The 22290-nt window shown below is 41.4% G+C and overlaps 1 protein-coding gene across 2 annotated transcripts in view; it reads left to right on the forward strand.

Moving 5' to 3' along the window:
• Window positions 1-22290, forward strand: part of LOC138758770 (TLE family member 5-like) — a 104474-nt gene that overhangs the window by 10206 nt on the left and 71978 nt on the right. For both annotated transcript variants that reach the window (XM_069928141.1, XM_069928140.1), the window contains exons 2-3: window positions 11610-11707; window positions 21676-21739. In XM_069928141.1, coding sequence (XP_069784242.1) covers window positions 11610-11707; window positions 21676-21739 — 162 coding nt within the window. The remainder of the gene's footprint in view (window positions 1-11609; window positions 11708-21675; window positions 21740-22290) is intronic.

Raw genomic sequence — 22290 nt, forward strand, 5'->3', positions numbered from 1 at the left:
TCAACGACTTTCGGTCTGGAGGTGTTTTTTGCTCATCATTGAACGGTTTTGGACCTATGGACATGGCTAATGATGTGGTGTAAGGTTATTAAAAGGAGTTTTGCGTTCCTTGGCCTTAAGTTTTTGGATTATTTATTGAGAAATGTAATGTTGAGAAGAGTGAACATGATTTCAGGTTTTGGTGTGACCATTGTGAACAAATGCAGGGGAAGAGAAGATTTCTGGAATGAGGTTAACCTGCAAATTAATGGAATTGCTTGATTCCAGAGTGAATAGGGTTTGAAGCGATGATTCTAGTTGGATATGTTGGATTACTGTATATACTTGTATAATAGTTGATGCTGTGTAAGAAGCCAATTCCACCCCCCCACCCCCCACCTCCATTTTGGCTCCAACAACCCATCCTTAGTCCGGACACTCTGACCGTGAACCCATGCCTTTACCCCACCCCCCACACATCCGAGCTCCTGATGTCCGAACCTTGGCCTCCCGCCCATCCGAGCTCTCAATGGCTCGACTGCAGATCCTTCCTTTGGCTACCCGCCCATCTGAGCTCCTGGGACGTAGGCTTCCCACCCAGTCCCGGCCGTCAAAACTTCTGACGCCTTGTGAGGTCAAAAGTAGTATCTGTATAAAAGTCGACCCTACAAATTTGACCAAAAATAATTGACTTCCAAAATTTGACTTAATTTTTCAGGAAAGGTTTAAAGCCATTTGAACTGCAGATTGTTCTTGTCTTTGGTGAACAGGCTTAACTCTGTCCCTGTGGTTTTGCATGAGTGTAGAATGGACAATTAAGCTGTCCAATTGGATGTTCAGCTGTTTGAAACATGGATTGAGTCTGGTGATGCTTTGAATTGTCCACCATTGTGTTAAACGTAGGATGGCCACAGTGTGCCAAATACAAATTTCCTTTCATTGGAGACAAGAAGTTAGTGTAATGTAACTGATAAATGGGGAGTTAAAACTATTGTAGAATCTGCCACTGGTTCACATGCTGACCTTGGAATGATTCCATTTCTCTAACATATCTCTCCAAGACAAGAACACATGTGACAAAGTTGTGTGCCAAATATTAAATGACTTGTCGTCTGCTGACACACACGAGTCCTCTCATCCTGTCCACCAAATTAACGGATACAGTAAAAGCTCTGGTGTTCGGCACCTCTGGGGATTGGTAGATGCTGGATTAAGTGGGGAGGGGAGTATAGATTTCCCAAAGTGATTCTTGGATGTCGAAGATTAAATTATATAGTGGGATTCCACAAACTAGACACATTCAGCGGGGGAAACTCAACAAGTCAAGCAACATCAGTGGCAGGAAAATATATGGTCACTGATTCAAGCTGAAACCCCTTATCAAGACTCATTAAAGGATTTTAAATCAAAACATCAGCCATTCTTTTTCCCCTCACGATGCTGGTTGATCTGCTGAGCTCTTCCACCAGAATGTATTAAGCTTCAGATTCCAGTATTTGCAGTCTCCAATTCAATTTAAATTTTTAATTTAAAAAAATTTAGGCACATAGCTTGGTAATAGGCCATTTTGGCCCACGAGTCCATGCTACCCAATTAACCTACAACCTCTCGTGTGTTTCGAACAGTGGAAGGAAACCGGAGCCTGTGGGGGGGGGGGGGGGGAAACCCATGCAGACACGGGGATAATGTACAAGCTCCTTACAGACTGTGCGGGATTTGAACCCAGGTCCCAATTGCTGGCGCCGTAAAGGCGTGGTGCTAACCCATGTGCCAATCGTGTCACTCTCCACAAACCAGAATTGTATCTGGAATTCACATTTTAAAAAGGCATTGTTTGATATAGTTTGCAAGTCCTGCTTGATAAGTAGAATTTTACTTTAAAGCAGAGATTTTAAGAATAAACCAGGCCTTTATGGATTAGAATTTGTAAACTCATTTACATTGGGTGGAAAGATTCAGAACTATTTCAAATGTTACTGATGCTACGTTCATTTTTAAATTGAAAGTTGATAGATTTTTAACCAAAGGCTTATGGGCATAATACGGAATTGTCATTGATCAGCAGTGAATTAAAGATTTAATTTTGAAGAGCTGGGAAGCCTCACCTATGTCAGTTCCAGTTTGACATTGCAATTAAAAAGCTACAGAGTTCTGGAGTTAAATCGATGTATTATTTATACTGGATTAAAGGTTTATTAATGCATTCTGTTGAAGGCTTTCATTTTAAATGGGATTGGCATTCGTGCAAATCAATTATTACAATCCATGCTTTCTGTTCTTAAAACCAAAATGATGAAAATAAACTTGCCAGATAAATTACAATTGGAATCAACAACAAAGCATCAGTAAGTGGTTTGTTGAATTCTTTAAGTACTTGCATTCCAGGCTTGGCTGACCCTTGAATTTTCTTCTCCTTTTGTTAAACATTCACAGTTTGGGTCACTTGCTTGTTGGAAGAGCTCTGGAGGTTAGCAAAATATTTCTAGCCCCATTGACTGGACTGCACACAAAGCAGTTGCAGTCAGTGACCGTTGTCGAGTCACATTGGTGGTAACTAGAGAACTCTGTCAGAGCCCTCTTACAGACAGAGCAAGCATGCAGTTGCTGGCATTGCAGTCAGAGAATGCACAGGGACAATAATCGAAGGAAACTGTAAGGTTTTGATTGCAAAGGGAAGCTAATTGGTGGGTGTGATTCTAAATGTTATGAAGTGCCTAAACTATTGAAATTGAGTGAGAAATGCAGTTGCACATTGACGAATTTTAAAACTTCAAAGAAATCCTGTTGGAATACGCTTGAGTTTCTAGACATTCATTAGAGATATATCAAAAACGTTTTAAATTACTGCGAGACAATGTGGAAGGAAGGGAGGGAAATTCTCTCTTTCTAACTGATCCCCTCTAAAAGGATAGAAATGTAGAAGATGGAAACTCATGTTGATGGTGAGGGGTTATTTGTCATTACCTGATCTGTGTGCAGAAGGTGTAATTAGGAGAAAAGTCGAGGGAAAAGAGATGAAGTAATGCTGGAACTGAGATTTAAACAAAACACTGCAAGTTGCTGGATTCCTGAAGCCTGGTTGTGTTGTAAATGCTCATTAGATCAGCCACAACCAATGGAGAGAAATTGAATAAATTGCAGGTTACTGACCTATCATTGACCCTTCTAGAAAGATGGTTGTTGTTCCTGATCAAAAGAATACAAGAAATAGGAGCACAGGAGGAGGCCATCTGGCTCTTCACTATTCAAGAAGATCATTACTTGTGTTGGGCACCATTGAACTAAAGGAAAAAAAAACTACCCTTTGGAAAGCTGGAAAGGGAGGAGATGGTGAGAGTCCTTCAAATGCGACACTTGAATGATGAAATAAATGCCTGCACACATCTGGAGTCCGATAGAACGGTAACTGCAAGCTCTGAGGCTCACTTACAGGCCAAGTGGAGGTAGATATTTGCAAAAGTTTCTGCATCTTGGTCAGCACTTTGCTGAACACCTCCGTTCAGTTAGGAAGGACCCCAAGTTCATTGTAATGAACTGAATACATTTGCATGATGTGGCTGCCTTTATCAATGCGGAGGAATTGTCACCACTGTATGCCGTAAGCATGCATCACTGCTCCACCAGAGAGTGTTTTTGGTCCCCGGAAGGTGGGAAGAAAGAGGTAGGGAGGCTGGCGTTGTCGCTTTTGCGGAAGGAAATCATGAACGGCGCAGCCGGCATTCGGGAGACAAGAGAGGGATGAAGCAAACTACCCTTTGGAAAGCTGGAAAGGGAGGAGATGGTGAGTGTCCTTCAAATGCGACACTCGCGAATGATGAAACAAATGCCTGCACACATCTGGAGCACATGAAGAAGATGGGTGGGGGGGGGGGGGGGGGGGGGAAATGTTCCATTCATTTTGAAAATGGCACCAGCTATCTTGGTTTTACAGATTAGTAAAGCCAGCAATGCCTTGGAGTGTAAATTCTGTTATTTGTTTTTTGCTTGTGATTTTTATTCAAGTGGCAAGAACTGGGCTTTACCATAGAGCAGCATGTGTGTAGGCGCACTCCGATTGTAATCATAATGGCTGCTTCCAGTACCGGGGGGAAAAGATATGAACATAGGACTTAAAGGTTATTTAAAGGTCGCTGATGATATTGATTTCAATTCTTATAAATAATGAATATGAACAAAGTTCAGAGAGTTATATTTTTGGTATGCTCCAGACGAATGGGGCAGGCTGGATTAAAGCTTTTTGTTGTCTTTTTCCCCACCATTATTTTTCTGTTCTTTAAGTCTTTTCCTTGCCTTTTCTCTCCTTTCCATTCTCTTTTATCGATTGCTTTTCTCCTCTCTACTAGTCTCTTAACAGGCTTGAAGAACAAGATTTATCCCCAATGTCTGATACTAGACCAGCCATCCTTATCGGGGGGTGGAGGGTGGTGGGTTAGGGTTAGGGAGGCTGCGGCACATTTAAGGAAAAGCCTGAATGCTGTGCTTGAATTTTGCTTTTGTGTCTGGAGATTTGGGTCAGGATCTGATGATCAGTCATTTCACTGGAATGTTATGTTAACTGATCAATACATTTTTAAAAAATGGCAAAATTTAATTCCAATCCACCCATAGAATGTGAATGCACTTTCCCTCTTCTGAGGCATCAAAAGCAATGGTACAAGTGTACAGAGTTGATCCTTGGCCTAAAATCGATCTCAATAGCCAAGCTTTTATTATCAATACTGACCTGTATCTTGTCAGTGAATGGTTTAATCTTGGTAGATTTGGGGAAGGACTTTGTGGTTATGTTTTGCATGGGCTCGCAATGTTTGGAGTTGACAGATTAATGGTGAACATGTCACTTGTGCAACCTCTGAACTTGCTAAAAAGTGGTGAGGGTTTGTTGTGGGGCAAAGATCACATTTCTGGCAAGTTGCTCTGTCGGAGTGTGTTTCTCCTTGAGGATCATCTTTGGCTAAATGGATTCCTAGAATATCAGAAACTATACCCAATCCACATACCCATCAGAACATTGATATCGCTATTTCAATCCTATCTCCTCAACCTTCTGTAAGATGAGCACCATAGCCCCAGATTCTTCATAGGCTTCCAGCACTGTCTCACATGCCAGACTAGGGCCAGATGCTTGCCTTCTCCCGCACATCCTTGCATTTCAAAGTTATCTTTAAAAGGCTTTTACTCCATAGCCGTTCCCTCTCACCTATTTTACCCATTGGCTTGGCTTTCCGTATTCTTTACTCTCCCTACAATTTCTCCCAAATACGATAAAAATCTCTGAAATATCGTTTAGTCTCTGAGGAATCCTGTGCAAGTATAAAGGGGTACTTCATCTGGATTTCTAGATGTGTTTCCTTGCTGTTGGCAGCATAATGCATTTAGACCTGGGAGTATTGAACAGTGCTGAGTTGTGACATCGATTCTTCGCAAATCTAGAAGCACAAAAACTGTAGATGCTGGAATTTCAAGCAAGCAGTGAGCTGCTGGAGGGACTCAGCAGGTCAGGCAACATCCACTGGTAGAAATAAATCACTAAAATCGGTAGTTGAAGTAAAAACACAAAATGCTGGAGAAGCTCAGCTCAGCAGGTCAAACTGTAGCAAAGGTAAAGATACATTACCGACGTTTCGGGCTTGAGCCCCTCATCAGGGTGTGAGAGAATGCCGACAGGTATCTGAACAAAATGGGGGGGGGGGAGGTGGCAAGGGTAGATGGAGAAATGGAGGGAGGAATGACTGGGTGGATGAAAGAACTGGACAGACAGAGCAGGTTCAGTGGAAAGCAGTAAAGTCAATGTTAATGCCATGTGGCTGGAGAGAGCCCAGATGGAAAATAAGGTGGTGTTCCTCCAATTAGACGTGTGAGTGTGACTCGGAAATTAAATGGTTGGCCACTAGGAGGTCACTGTGATTGAGAAGAGAGCAGAGGTGCCGAGTGAAGCAATCTCCCAGTCTGCAGCCGGTCTCTCCGATGTAGTGAATGGCACAAAGGTGGTGGTACAGTAAATGAGTCCTCAGGATGTACAAGGGAAGTGATGCTTCACATGAAAGGCCTGCTTGGGGCCCTGGACTGAGATGAGGGAGGAGGTGGGGGTGCAAGTGTCACACCTCCAGCAGGCACACAGGAAGTTGCTGGGGGTGTGGTGGGTGGGGATGGACGAGTGCACGAGGGAATCGCGGAGGGAGCGGCCCCTGGGGAAGGCCGAGAGGGGAGGAGAGGGAAAAATGTGTGGTGATAGTGCTGTCCCCTCCCTCCTTTCTCCACCTATCACCTCCCATCTTTGCCTCCCCCCCATCCCCCACCCCACTCTTTTGTTCAGATATCTGCCAGCATTTTCTCATACTTTGATGAAGGGCTCAAGCCTGAGTTATGAAACACTAAAAAAAATTATCTAAAAGGTGAAGTCGACATACGCTGAATATACTTTTGAGACCTTAGATTCTCCAAATTAAAAACAGATAGACGTCAATTTGGCGTGAAAGTCGATGCTGGAAGTACCTCCCCACCGCTGGGCACTGCCATAACCGCTCCTACTTGGGACCCTGAGGTCGTCGTCGTCGCCCCTCCTGCCTGATAGGCCAAGGTTCCTGCTTTTGCCGGGAGCACAATGTCATCGCTCCAGCTCCATGGGCCCTTGCCATTGCTGCTTAGTAGGCCGACAGTTCTCTTTTTACTTAATTTTCAGATTTGTTGCTTGTGATTGGGTATTTGTTTCAAAGAAATTATTTTGGATTATTCCTGGGAGGCCCGGACAGACCGAAAAATGGGGGTCATCTTGAATGCTGGATATACCTTAAAATTAGGCTGAAAAATGGGGTTGACTTGAATGGTGGTCGACTTGTACAAAGAAATATGACATAAAGGACAGTATTTGACCGGCTGAGGTTCTCCAGCATTTTGTTTCCACGGGGAGAAATAATCAGTTAGTGATTAGAGGGCCCTCTATCGATTCAGGCCTTGAGAAAGAGTCCTGACCTAAAACATGGACTGGCCACTCCTGATCATGGGGACTGCTTGACTTGATGAGTTTCTCCGACTTCAAATATCAACTTGCAAGGATGATTGGCTCTTTATTTACCAGTGGAGGTTTCTCCTCCAAAGCTGTGATGTAATTATTGGTTATCAGGGCAACGACACTGAACACTTCTGGGTGTATTGTATAGATTTTAAGCTGATGATCATGAAAATCACCTTTAAAATTTTCCTATCATGTACCCTTTTTCGATATAGCCTATTTTTGTGAATTATCCAATTGATCCATAACATGCATCAAGCATACAAAACAGTGAAGTGCAAAATGTCATTGAAAATTCATGTTCTGTCTTCGCACTTGAACTCCATCCCTGCTGAACTTGGTGCAATTGGTGGTGAACAGGGTGAAAGGTTTCACCAGGGCATTGCACCCATGGAAAAGCAATATCAGGACAAGTGAAATCTATCAATGCCAGTCCTCTATTGTTGGACATTGACTCGAGAGGCATCAGATGCTGAGTACAAATGAAAATCAGCGGCAAAATATTTTTGGGTCGATTGAACTAATGCACAGTGTCAGCATCAATATGCGACTAAACATACTAAATTAAATAAAAGTTAATTTAATGTTTCTCCAAGTTCCTACGTGATACAGTAAATGTGAAATTATCTTTTTGTTCAGCTTCAAGTTGTCTATCATAATCCTAAATTTTTTTTGAAAAAAGTTGTCCCGTGTAATCACAGAAATATTGCTGATAACCTCGCTGTCTGCTATTCCAGTAATTGGGAGTAATGAATTTTGTTTGTGTCAACAGCTTGAATACCAACTGCATAGTATCTCATGAAAATGATGACAAGTTAGTTTTCTCTGTCATAGCTGTCTTGACTGTATGTTTTTTAAACTGTTTTTCATCCTATGAGCTACCATTTGTGTGACTGAACAGGATAATGAAACAAATGGTGTTCTGGGTGTTCACTTTAATCTAAAGTTTTTAAGTAAGTGATTTTTGTTTTTACTTTTGCACCTTGATTTATCTCTGATTCCGTTTTTTGTGAAAGCAACGAGTGCTGACAACATTATTTGGAAGGACTAGCTGAGAGGAATTAATGAGCTCAGCACATCACTGAAATGACTTGATAACTGAAGCACTCTGGGCTAATCACTTGTCTCTACTTAAACTAATTCGCTGCTCTTGTGGTGGCTTCTCTGAGTCTATCCTCCAGTGGCATCACTTGTCACTGTACCAGTAACAGATGTAGGAAATGAATAGTGGGAGGCAAAAGGTTTACCGTAACTGGACGCAAATACAAAATAAATGTACATTGGTTAGAACTGCGGAGCCTTTGTGTGGCTGCAGGCAATTTCCAGGATACTACTGTAAACAGTCAGAAGAGTTTTGAATATTTTTTAATTGAATTGTTAATTATAATGGGGAAAGTGGTGTGATCTAAGGTTGTGAGTCTGGGGGTTGACAGTGGATATCTACGAAGAACTGGCAATCGAACCTGTAAAAGAGTTAGATGGGTTTGTGTTTCTGCCTCTTGTTATCTAATGAACCTAATTCTTGTACGGATGGGAGTTAACCTGAAGGTCCAGGGAGAATTTTGTAGATTAAGTACAATGGACATATTGATGGAAACATAAAACCAATTTCTGTCCACTGAACCCATGCTTGCTTCACATTTTGTTTTTCTGTGACCATGTTAAGTTGAACTGCGAGATTCCTCGTCTTGCTATAACTTTCTTTCTTCCCCCCCCCCCCCACCCCGCCGATTAATGGAGGACAGAAAGTGACTCGAGGTTTTACTGGGTGACTATTGAAACTCTGAGTTGGGTGTATGAGGGTTGGACATTAAACACAGGACTGGTGAACAATGACTGATCTCCATTCTATCCCTATCAGACAAAGGACATGCCTGATCAGACGTTAAGCAGCGCACATCTGCACTTCTGAGATTTATAATTTTGCAATGTCCATTTTATTTTCTACCAGAGCACCCACTCTTAAAAGCTCAGCACATTTCACCGTCAGCTCAGTCATGTAAGATGACAGGATTATCTGTTAAAATCCTTATACCTTGTCTCTCAATGTGAGTGACTCGAGCACAATCTTCTATCAAAATTGTTTTCGTCGTTTTGAATCTTGTAATGTATAGTTATTCTTTGACAATAAGTAAGTCATTGATAGTTCAATACAGAAGATGTGCAAAATTACTTGCTGGATGCTGAATTTTTTAATAAGACAGATTTTAATATTTAAATGTGGCTGATTGCATTAATGTTTCAAACCAGAGTGTTAACCAGTGCTACTTTTTTTTGTCAAGGTTGCACTGAGAGCCTCTGCTGGATTTTGTTGAAAAATCTGGCTTACCTTCTTCCATTGTTTTCTATCTCTTCATCTTGTTGCTTGTTTTTCCCTAGCATTCTGGAAATGTAAGATGATTGATCTTCAGTAGTGAAACTCATTTGCATTCTCTGCCAGCTGACCACATCCAAAGCAAGACACTTAGTCACATAGGAAAGTCTTGTATCCGGACTGGTATAATGGACTTTCATCTCTTGTTCTATTTGGATATTTTCCATGACAAAAAAAAACATTTTAATTTTGTGATTATAGCAGAACAAGAGCTAATGTTGATCAGGTAACATGGGTCGATCTAAACATCCGGAGGTAATGATTGGCCAGAATGTCTGGATGTACTAAATGTAATCTTTGGTTTGCCCATTGTGGAGGTGGAAGGGGAAAAGGAACTGAGTGGGAAGATAGAGTGAAACAAAGTCTTCAGGTGCTGTGATTGCAGTAATTTAATTTCTTTAAAAAAAATTGGACATGGGGCTGAAATGCCCTGTACATGCTCTAGGAGTCCTTGCTGCCCAATTTAAACCCCACTAACCTACACCCTGTATGTATTTGAACGGTTGGAGAAAACCAGACCCCTCGGGGAAAACCCATGTAGACACTGGGAGAACGTTAAAAACTCCTTACAGACAGTGCGGGATTTGAACCCAGGTCCGGTCCCAATTGCTGGCGCTGTAAAGGCATTGTGCTAACCGCTAGGCCAACCATGTCACTCTAATGCACAAAGATGCTGGAGAAACTCGGCAGGTCACGCGACAAGGATGTATAACCAATGTTTTGGGCCTGAGCCCTTTGTCAAGCATTGAGCAAAAAAGCAGGCAGGCACCTAAATGGAAAGGTAGGGGGAGGAGAAACGGGGAGGAGCGGAGGCCAACAGCCAAGAGGCCAGAGATGGACATGGTTAGGAGGACAGAAGAGATGCTTTTCCCTGGTCCGTTGTCCAACATCATAGGCTGCTTTGCTAACCTTTGGCCGTCTCTATTTAGCTAAGGAGGTTTTTAGCTTTTACAAATTTAGAGATACAGTACAGTAACAGACTCTTCTGGCCCACAAGCCCATGTTGCCCAATCACATGCATGTGACCAATTTGCCTACTTGGATGTCAACCAAATTTAAATTCAGTGGCAAACCAGATTATTTTCTTACTGGAAACTTGGAATGTCATTGGTTGCTGTCTCTCTGTGCATTAATGATGCATCATCCACAGTTGAAGCTCAGACCAAAAGGGCAATGAGGAGCTCTGCAACGTTTCATTGGACTTCACGGTATTGCGTGCATTATGAGACGCATTTTGAAACAACATTGATCCCAGTGCTGGGAGATTTGAAAGATTAAACTTGAATCCTGAGATGTGTTTAGTGAGCTGATTGGGGTGAGGGAGGCTGTGATGATGATTGGCTTTGCATCTTTTTTGAGAGGGGTGTGAAAATTCAGCTCTATTGTCGGAGTATGTATATGACATCACATACAACCCTGATATCTTTTTTCCTGTGAGCCAGGCAGAATTTTTACTTATCAGTACTGCAAACAAAAAAACTACTCAAGTCACGATGTGTGTGCAAAAGAGTGAGATGTAAACAACAAGGAAGTGCAAACAAACTGCAATATAGAGAATAAATATTCAATTATAAACACAGTGCAAAAGTAAGAGTCTGTAAATGAGTCTCGGAGTTTGTCGGTGGAGGGGTAGCAGCTGTTCCTGAGCCTGGTCGAATGAGTCCTGTAGTACTTCTGCCAGAGGTGCAGTGCTGCTGGAGTTGACTGGAGGGCAGTTCTGGCACCTCATGGGGTGGCTCATGTCGCTGTTTTTGGTGAGCTCCAGCACCTAAGAAAAATTGGAACTGCACCCCCGCCTATTATCTCTTTCCCGATGGCAACAGCGAGAAGAGCATGTCCTGGTTGGTTGTATATCTTTGAATTCTTTGCTGCATGACTTGCTGAGTTTCTCCAGCTGTCATGAGAGGGGAGATGACGAGATTTAATGCATCTCATAAAAATTACCCCAAAGGCTTGAGTTGGAGCACAAAACTCCCTGGACACGGAGGCTGGACGAGACCAGTCTCGTTGACAGGCATGTTAATGAAATTTCCTCCGCTGGTCACAAAGCTATTCCTCTGAGATGTGAAGGTCAAGCAAGCAGTAGCAGCACTCCTTCGTCATGCATTTTTGCCAATTATGTTCCCATTATGCAACCATCCGTAACTCAGATATGCACCTGTATTCTACATCTGCCAAATGGCGCAACTAATTTTATTGCAGATCATTTCGCCTCCTAATTAACTTTTCTCTTTCTCTTCACACAAGGCTCCATCACAGTCAGCCCAACAGTTGAAGTTTACTACCTCGGACTCCTGTGATCGAATCAAAGATGAGTTTCAGTTTCTGCAAGCCCAGTATCACAGGTACGAGACTTTTGTGCTTTGGAGGTTGCATGTCGGGCATGCATATCTGCCGAAAACCTTCCACTTCAGCGTAATAAATGGCAATCAGCAGTAGGTACTGAAAGGTGAAAGTTGCAATTCATTTCAGCTTAGCTTCAGTGCACATTAAGTTGCCAATAATTTTATTATTAATGCTTGAATCCTGAAGGCAGTTTTCTGAATGATGGTTTATTCTGCATGTATTAGTTTATTACACTTTGTCATCCACTACCTACGAGCTATGCATTCTCAAATAGAACCAAAATTTGCTGGAGCCATCAGTGGGCAAGGAAGCGCATGTGGAAAGAAAACCAGAGTTATTGTTTTAGGTTGAGGTCCAGAAAGCGCTGATTTAAAAAAAAAAAAAAAAAAAATTTTGTATTTACTGTGCACTCTAGTAGACACAGCAGAAGGGGACTACTGCATATATTAAAACCCCTGGTATCTGGAATTCAAGCAACATGCAGCCTCAAACAACTGGTTTAAAAAAAAACGAGGAAAATAAATGTTAAAAATTAAAATAGATAAGAATAAAATAACAGGTCAAAATAAAAAAAATTGTAAAAGTAAATGCTCCCTGAAATAATTCATAAACCTTTGGTGGAGATGGGAGCAAATATTCAGCCAGCGGAGGGCCTTGGTCGTACTTTGCTCATGGCAGCTGTTTGAGTAAAGTTACATGAAACTGCAGTGGTGTCACCCAGGATGAAGAGCTGGTTGACTCTCTTTGAGTGTCTCCTTATCCCTGCTTGATAACAGTCGCCCCAGTCAGAGGCTTTAACTGAAAACTTGGAGGAGGTTGGAGGGTTAATTATCTATAATGTTTGTCTTTCGAGGTGGGGCTTTGTTGAGGGGGAGGAATCTGCAGTTCAAATGATGGTTAAATGCTTTCAAAGAATGTGACTGAAAATAAAGGATAATGCTACAAAGTTTATGTATTCTTGCAAGTGAAGTTTATTCAGTGTAAGTACAGTATAATATTTTTGTCTTTTCAACTGTTCATTCTTAATATAGGTGTGTTAGGCATTGTAAAAGTAAGTCTCAGGCAACCAGAAAATGCACTAATCCGGCATCTAGCAATCCCCATACGTGTCAGATACCAGGGGTTTTGCTGTATGTCCATGGAACAGTAGCATAATGGCAGTATAGTGACACAGCAAGACATGGGTCTTGGTGCTGTCTGTGTGGAGTTTACATGTTTTCCCCTCTCATCCCAAAAATGCACGTTAATGGGCCACTATCAGTGATAGAATTTGTGGCAAGTTGATGAAAATATGGGAAGATTTAAAAGAAGGAAATGGGGTTATGCAGGGTAGTTGTATTTTTTTTTTGGATGATAATTGGCATGGACCTTGTGGGGTGATGAGCCTGTTTCAACACTGTCTCTCTCTTCAACTCTATCATGGTTTCATACTGTGCTCCCATTGCAGAATCCCAATGTTAAATGGAGAAATTGGCTTTGGTTTCTAAGTGGCACCAATTTGGAAAACCAGAGAATGGAATGCTATTAGCTCCATGTGGTTTGCCTTGCATACAAGCCAGTCCCCCACACTTGTTCAAAAACAGAAAATGCTAGAAACATTAAGCTGGTCAGACGGAGGAACACCGTTTTGGGATGAAAGCCCACTTTCAGAATGAGGAAAAAGAGGATGTATTCTTCAATTTTTTTGTAAAGAAGGATACAGCACAGCGTCAGGCTCTTCCCACCCATGAGGCTGTGTCGCCCAAATGCGCCAATTAATCTACGAACCCCGAATGTCTTTGGATGGCGGGAGGAAACTTGAGCACCCGGAGAAAACCCACGTGACCACGGGGAAGAACTTAAAAACTCCTTGCTGTATTTGAACTCTGGCCGCTGGGTGCTGTAATTGTGTTGCGTTAACCCTGCCGCCCTTGTGGTTATCTCTGACCAGCAAAAAGGAAATTATGAAATCTGCAACATTTCTGAATTAGATTTCGGAAATTACCAAGAGCTGCTGATAAAAATCTGGAATTAGCTACAACTCTGATATTTTTTAAGGTCTGATAAGGCCTTTAATCACCTTTTTTTTGTTTTCTCCTTGAGGATAGTTGAGCAGCAGTTGGTAAGAATTAGACTTAAATTTTCACCTTGAAGTGCTCTAATTTGGGTTCATCAGTAGTGCACATTACCACAAGTCACCCTGCCAATGGGGCACGTGCATTGATAATATCGTTGAGAAATTCCATGAAATTCTATATTTTTATGAACCCCTCCTGTAGATGGTACTTAAGTTGCAGGTTTTTCCCCCCTACCCAAGGAATATACAGGATATCATAATTGCTGGAAATCTTCTTTCAGTGCTCTTCACTGTTTCCTTGTTTAATATTTATGAATGTCAAAAAAGCTATTGCCAGTTGTATGAGATGCCAGGTCCCTCTGTATTCCCTCATTATTGAGATGAACTTCAGTGCAGACCGATTGCAAACTCTGTAGTCAACTTGTGGGTGTAGAATCTGTTATCTCGATAAATTTTCACACTGACTAATTGAATTTGATTTATTTCTTCTCGCCCATTATTCTTCAGCGCTGAACTATCCTTGTGGTTGAATAATAAGCGAGGAGTGAGTGCCAGTTGATTGAGTAAGAGTTTGATTTTTCAGATTTAATGAATTAGATGAATTAGAGACCGATGTCTCTACAAGATGACGCATGAAAATTATTAATTCAACTGGTAAAATTTCCTGGAGTATTAAAGTGAAAGTGAAATGTAAATTCTACATCTATTTCAAAGCCACCATATGGACTTGCCATTCCCATTTTTATGCTGCTTCATGAGTGTTTAAGAAAGAGCACATGGGAAAATGCAGGTAAAATTGAGCTATAAAAACATGAAGATTGGTGGAGTTGTGGACGGTGTCGAGGGAGAGAATCCAACAAAATTACATCAGTTACAGATATGGATAGGGAAATGGCAGATGGAATTCAATCTAGACAATGTGAAATCGGCTATTCAGCCCATTGAGTCTGCCCCACCATTTAATCATGAGCTGATCCACTTCCCCACTCAGCCTCCTGCTTGGCCTTCTCCCCATAACCTCTGATGCCCTGGCTAATCAAGAACCTATCAATCTCTGCCTTAAATGCACCCAATGCCCTTGCTCCACAACTGCCTGTGGCAACACGTTCCACAGATTTACCACCCTCTGGCTAAGACGTTGCACTTTTGGATGTCAACTGTAAGGGGAAAATGTACAGTGAATGGAGGATTCTTTAAAAGCATTGATGTGCTGAGGGATCTGGTGATCCAAGTCCATAGCGCCTTGAAAATGGCCATGGCAGTAGATAGGATGGTAAAAAAGGCATAAGGCTTCATTAAATGAGTCATTTAGTATAAGAGAATGGAAATCCTGTTGCAGCTACAGGGAATCCCCAGGTTTTCAATGAGATCCGTTCCTACATCTGTCTTTAAGTTGAATATGTAAAGTCAGATACATACGGTTCCTATTTAGCATTGGTTAGTCGAATGTTTGTCTTAGTACTGTAAGAAAACTTCAAACAAAATGCTCTTAAAACAGTTTAGATATAAAAAAAAAATTACGATTAAAAGTTGACACTTGTTCACCAGGAGAGGCGTTCGTGAGGAAACTCTATGTTCGTGCATGAATTGGGGGGAACAGTCAATTTGTAAGTAGGAGTTGCCTGTAAGTCGGACTTTCATAACCCAGGGACTCCCTGTATATAAAACTTTTTTGGGGCCGCACTTGGAGTATTGTCTGCAATTCTGATTGCCCCATTGCAGGAAGAATATGGAGGCTTTGGAAAGTCTACAGAAGAGGTTTCCGGGGTGTTGCCTATTTTGGAGGATATCCGCTATGGGGAGAGGAAAGGCTGGGCAACTTGGAGCAGTAGAGGCTGATAAGAGGTTTATTAAATGGAGAGAAGTTGATAGACAGAATCTTTTCCTCAGGTTAAAACCATCACATCCTAACGGACATGTATTGAAGGTGAAAGGGATGTGTATAGCATTTTTTTTAAAAAAGGAGCATCGTGTGCCCCTGGACTGGCTCCCAGGAGTATTTGTACTGGTGGAGGGAGATACAATCGTAGCATTTAAGACTAAAATAGACACATGAATGGGATAGAGGGATATCTATCATGTCCAAGCAGCAGAGTTGTAGTTTGATTTGGACATTGAGTTCGGCACAAGCACATGAGCCAAAGGGCTTGTTTTCTATGCTGTCCTTTGTAAAAACAAACAATGTGCCTAATTATATGAAGGAAAATTAGATCTTGCCAAATAAATAAAAGTGGATTCATAACTGTTGATTTTTTTTGGTGTGTCAGATTTCCGAGCACCCCACCCAAACACTAATAAATGTCCTGGTCTGAAATTCTGTGCCAGTACTGAACGTGTTGAATGAAGAAGGCTTTCACGGTGTCGAATGAAGGGACAGTGTCCCGAGGGGAGTTGTTCTCAGTGCAGGATTTCTGATAAAATTCTGTCCGCTTCACAATGAGAATTTGCCGGAAGATTTTGGAAATGAGTCATTACACTAGTTAAGGAAGGAGTTGACCCCTATTGAAAATGGTAGAGCACCTGTATGTGTTTTGTTTCATTACAGTGGATAGGGAAGAATGATGAATGCAGCAACACTTGTGCAAATATTGAATGCTTTATTTCAAACAACCTTGTACATCAGTTCTCAATACATTTGCCATATTGTGCACAAGGAGGATCGTAAGTTGTTGCTTTTGTGGAACAATGTGCTTTAACAATTAAAAAGAACCTAATATGCCAAACTGTAATAAAACTGAAGAAAATACCCTGAAATTGAACCATAAATAGAAATTGTTAGGCTGAAATGAGTTGAAGATGCAGTTCACGCTACAACAAAATGTATTCTCTTGAAATGAGCCATTTCATACAACATGAATTTATTATCAGGCCCAGTAATAAAGAATCAATTGCCTTCCATTTGTCATCGTCCCCTTTCACACTTATCAATCTGTGAAAGAACCACTTAGCTGGAATTGCAGTCTCAAAATTGCAGCTGTGCATCGCACAAAATTTGTTTAACAGTGGAATAAAAATTGGCCAAAGTTTGCTTCGCTAAGTCCGTACACACTTACCATCCCCTGTATGTATTGGACAGTTGTGTATTATTTGAATTTGCTTCCATGTTTTAAGTGTATCCTTGTAGAAATACATTTTCTTTGATGTTTTCTTACAGTACTAAGACAAACATTCGACAGACCAATGCTAAATAGGAACCGTATGTTCCTGATCTGACTTAACTATATATTCAACTTAAAGGTCATGCTTATATCAAATCAAGACTTTTCCTGAATCGATCTAACTTTAATGTGTTCAATTAATTATTTTATGTTTAACCTTGAAATTTGTTAGATTTAAATCCTGTGTTACCTTTCTCGGGCACAGGAGTGGGTTGGAGTAATTCCTCAAACTTGCCAGTCTGCCTTATTTCAGTTTAATCTTTTAGCAACATTTGTGGGAAAACTGCTCTTTCCAAAATATTTGCATTTGGCATCCATTCCTGCTTCTCAGTGCCACACTCCAACCCCCTTGCCTTCCAACCCAAAGCATCTTGCAATAAATTAAACACCTTGTGTGTTCATTTCTTTATAAAAAGACCCAGGCAATTGATTTGAATGCAGTTGATGCTCCATAAACAGCATTGTGCTGGAATTTGTCCTGGGCAGGTCTCCAATGGCCAGAACAAGGAGCATTATTCACATTTGGGGAATGCCACAAATGGGCCACTTGAGCACCACACTGTCAGGAAGAGATGAAAGTCTGACAAGTTGAGAGGTGTTTGTTGTTGTTTTAATTGAGCTCTTCGCCCTGTCAATCTGTACCCATTGTGTAATACATCAGGAGGAAGATTAGCAGCTTGCTGCTTGGATGCTAAGAGCTGAAATCATGGTAGATCTCATTTGACATTTATACAATGCTGCTGCTTTGTTTTCAAAGCTCTGCAGTGAAGATGTGGCCCTTGTATTTTGAACAAGCATTCAGAATATAGAGCTCCCGACATTAACAATATCATGCATGCTGAGAGATTTGCATGCGTGAGAATTCCACTGTGATCATTATCTGAAACTTGCCATTTCTGTTAGTTTGTTGCAACACTTGTCAGTAAGATCATCGTGGCTTCTGACCTCAATTTATTAATGCAAATGCTGTGATCAAAAATGTTTGTTTTAATAATTAGACTTTAAAAATCATCTTTGGCACATGGGATTGTTTGTTCTGATGGCTGTTGTTCTTTCGCATGTTACATCATTTAGGAATGTGGCATCGATTATTTTAAGAAAATGAATTCTTTGGGCCATCAGCTCTGTGTTTGCTATTGTTGATGACAACACTCCTGCTTGTGAGTTTACCTCTGGTATTATTTCCTAGATTTTCCATAAACAATACACTGCTGGGTTCCTCCCCCTGTCCAAATCTTATTCTTAAACCGTCTTATTCAAAAATACGCTTGTCCATTGTCTCTGTGCTGAGCCTATTGTCTCTCATTTAAACTATAGAATAATTTAAAATGTTCTACATTTCAAAATCTCTCCATGGGCAGTTTGATTTCAAAGAAGAAGAAGAAAACTGCGTTTACTTTATGCAAAGTCACTGGAAGCTGAATGCAGAATCCTCCCTTTGGATGTTGTCCCAAAGTATTGTGCACCAGGTTAATTTTCATTGAAAGGCTGTAGCTACACAACTGTATGCAGAGCTTTGCTAAAATGAAAATGAATCCTGTGCAAGGAAATTGGTCACTAATTGATTAGAAAGTCGAGGTCTGAAGAAGTTTATGGGTTTGTTCCACATCAGGGACTCTGTGCATAATTCAAACTGCTGCTCTTGAAGTTGCACTGTTGGAAGAGCTGCTTTTTGCTTTTCCAGTTGCCTCTTCTCCAGATGTCGAATGTTCCATGACATATTTTGTCTCGGGTTCTGGTCAATAGTTATCTCTCAACCAATATCGCCTAAAATGCCATGCAAAGTGCCCTACAAATGCATGTTAGCTTTTGGTGATTCTTGGCAAGTTGTGTTCAATCTGTTCGAAGATTAGAATTAAGAGGCAAGGTGATGCCTTTCATTCAAAATTGGCAGCAGAAATGCTCCATTCTGTTTCCCTTCAACATCCCTTTGCAGGGAAACTCAAAAATAATTTACCACAGGTCTTGACCCTCATTAATTCCACAACCAAGTGAGGTTTAATGGGATCAAAGCCCCTGAAAGTCCTGTGCTGAACTAATGCTCAGCTGTGTTCTGGAACTTCGTCCATTGTGAAGCCCGGATGTTCTGGCAGACATGAAGCATGCCTTGGATTGTCTGGCTGAGGTGGAATGAGTTCTTGTTGCTTTCAATTAAAGGTGTTAGGTTTGCTTGGCAAAAGTGTAAATTTAGAAATTCTTGCTACTACACCATTGCTCAATGTTTCACTGGAAGTTGGAAATGTTTTGTGTTTCAACTTGGGTCAATTCATCACCCAAGTTGTTGGGTTAAAGCCTCACTTCAGGATTTAATCACATACTTTTGACTGGTCAATGCTACATGCTCCCACTGATACCATACCTCAGTTAATGTTAAGTCTCATATTGACCGTCTCTGTAGGCCACTGAGAGCACAGTGGTTTTATTTTAGAATGGCTTATTTGGCATTTGTTCCATTATGTCATGAGTAATGACAGCCTTTTGCAACCAGCTGTGGGCTTGAAAAGTTGCATCAAGCCTTGATTGTTCTTGCATTATCGGGGAAAAGTTATTTTGGGCATTGAGGTTGTTAATGGTGAAATAGTACTTGCCAAATAATACCAACATATCTCATTGGTCTTCGGCAGTTATGGAATGGATTATAAATGAAAGGGAACAAGAGAATCTACCCTTGTGTTTTCAAATAATCTGGATGCCTCTTTGAAGCATGGAATTCAAATTATTTTTGTTTGTATCATACCCATTCCTGGTGTGGTTCTGGCTAGGTTCAAGGCTTGCCAAAGCTGATATGGAGGGGTGTTTGGTGTAAAGGGATGGGGCCAGTTACCAGCATCATTGAAGTTGGTCTGTTGGTGCAAAATAATCTTGGCAATTGCATTTGCACAACCATGGGATTAATAATAAAGTAATTTAAATATTACTGTTATCTGGTGTGCAGTTCAAACTATCTGTCCGATAGTCCCAATCATCTTTCTGAGTCTTGTGTATCAATGTTCCCTGGGTTACTGAGAGTAATGCCCATAATCCAAAATATTTGTAAGACAGGAACTGTTGAATCAGCATTTATTGTATGAATGTGGCACGAGATTCTGAGAAACTGTTGACTGAAATCACAAGTTTCATTGGTGGTTAATTAGCTACAGATTAGTACAGATTTTAGTTAATTTTACATCTTTGTTAGAATTGGTTAAATTGGGACCAATCTGTACTGAAGATTCAAAACATTCTGGACCCAAGAGCTGCCAGACTGGAGAATTTCAACCAGTACTCATGAATTTTACAACTCCAAAAGTTAGATATATTTGCAATTATGCATGGTGAATTAAATGAGAAATTACTTCTGAAATATCAAACTTTTACTATAGAGATGTGTGGAATTGCCAAATTGGCGTGAGTTATTTGTTCCCATGTTGATTTTGTGCCAGTGTTTGTCCCAAAATGATAAATTGTGGGGAAAGGTCAGCAGAGACTTGCTTTGTGTCTTTGTGGGTCAGTGTGTGGTACCAGGCCTGGTCAATTTGGTCCCAACTTGCAGTGATTGAGCTGCCTTTCGCCAGGGTGGCAAAATAAGACTATTTATATTTTGAGAGTGGCAGAAATTGCATTTTTAACCATTTGGGATAAAGACTTCATTGTGCTCTGATGACCCCTTCAATGGCCAAATAGGAATCAAGTAATTGGCCCTTATTACACCGGATAACCAGTAGATTGGCAGTTCAGTAAACCAGTTAAAGAAGCCATTGGTTCCTTTCACACTGGACTGCTGTTAACTGGTTCTCTGTGTCTTACCACTCTCATCACAAGGCATCCCCAGGGATAGGGGTGTCTATCCACCACCGATGACGTATCAAGCAATGGTGGACCTGCCCTAAATACTGATGAATGTATTATGATCTTGTTTTTAAACAAACTTAATCATGCCTAATTATAACATTAGTAAGCATTATGTACAGCACAGCATGAGCCCTTCAGCACCTGTTGTTGTGCCGACCTATATAAACTTTTATAAATTTGTAAAGGACCATGGGAAAGTGGTAGCAGGAATAGCGCACAATTTATAAAGACCGTGGGAGGACCTGCCCTCCCAGAATTCTGTGTGGGAGAGAAAGGGGCGTAGGCACAGAGCAATCATGGAAGGGCTTCTCTGCTGCACAGAATCCTGGGATCTCTATCTCTCTCTCTTCCCCCACTTCCCCCCCCCACCCAAATTTTACCACAGTCCTATAGAAATTTATATAGATTGGCAAAGTCTTTTAATTTTTTGTTCACGTTCCTGCACTCTCGCAAAAACTTTGACCCTGGATAGTCCATGTCCTTTGCACACTGGGCTAATTGGCAAAAGGCGTAAAATGGCGCGGGGATGGTGCAACTGACCTAGGCAGTCCATCCTCGGCGTGATTTGACGCCTGCGTGCCAATTAAGGAGCATTTATACTGGACCCTTAACTGGTAGATTGACTGTTAATTACTAGGACAGGGTGCCAGTGTGAAGGGATGGCATCAAAGCACGACACTGCAGACGGGAGCTGGTTCAAGGACTGAGTTCAGTCCTCAAGCGCTTTACCTTGAGCAGAGCTAATCCATTTGATAATTTATTCCATAATATGCCACTCTGAATGCCATGTCCTTGTGCAGAGTTGAAGGGAGGCATCTGATTGTGTTTTAAAAATGAAATGTTAATAGAGGCAAGTGCTTTTTTTTTGGATGTCATCCTTCTAAGTACCTCCCATGTTTATATTTTGTTCAATTTATTGCAGCCTCAAGCTGGAATGTGACAAACTGGCCAGTGAGAAGACAGAAATGCAGCGTCATTATGTCATGGTAGGTGCCACTCTCTCGACTGCTGCATCCTGCCGGGGCGGGGTGTGACCTTTTTTCCTCTAGTCTTCTGTCTTTTCCCCTGTGAATGTTATTTACCATTATTTATGGAGCTTGAAGTATTGTCTGACTACAAATCGTAATGATAAAAGGGGTTCATATTTGTCCCTGCTTTGCAAACTGTCTTGTAATCTTATCCTATCATTTTTAACTGTCATCCTACCAACCTCTGTTTGATGGATTAATTCTCCTCTCCCCCCCCCCCCCCCCCCCCCAACTCTTATCCAAACACCTGGTTCTGGACAGCAGATCCCGTCAGTTTCTGAGTCTCCCTTTGTACTTCACACTTCAGTTTCAAACTAGGACCTCGCTGTGGGGCACTTCCTTGCACTTGTTTCTTCCTCCTTGGTGAACGATCCTGCAGTGCACCGGGTAGCGCATATATATTGTGTTTTGGCTACTCTAGTGCAATTCTGACCTCCAGTGCTGTCTTGAGTTGAGCTTGAATATTCTCCCTGTGATCATATGGGTTTGTCATGGACCCTCCAGCTGTT

This window comes from Narcine bancroftii, chromosome 3, assembly GCF_036971445.1.
Source record: "Narcine bancroftii isolate sNarBan1 chromosome 3, sNarBan1.hap1, whole genome shotgun sequence".
Classification (NCBI taxonomy): domain Eukaryota; kingdom Metazoa; phylum Chordata; class Chondrichthyes; order Torpediniformes; family Narcinidae; genus Narcine; species Narcine bancroftii.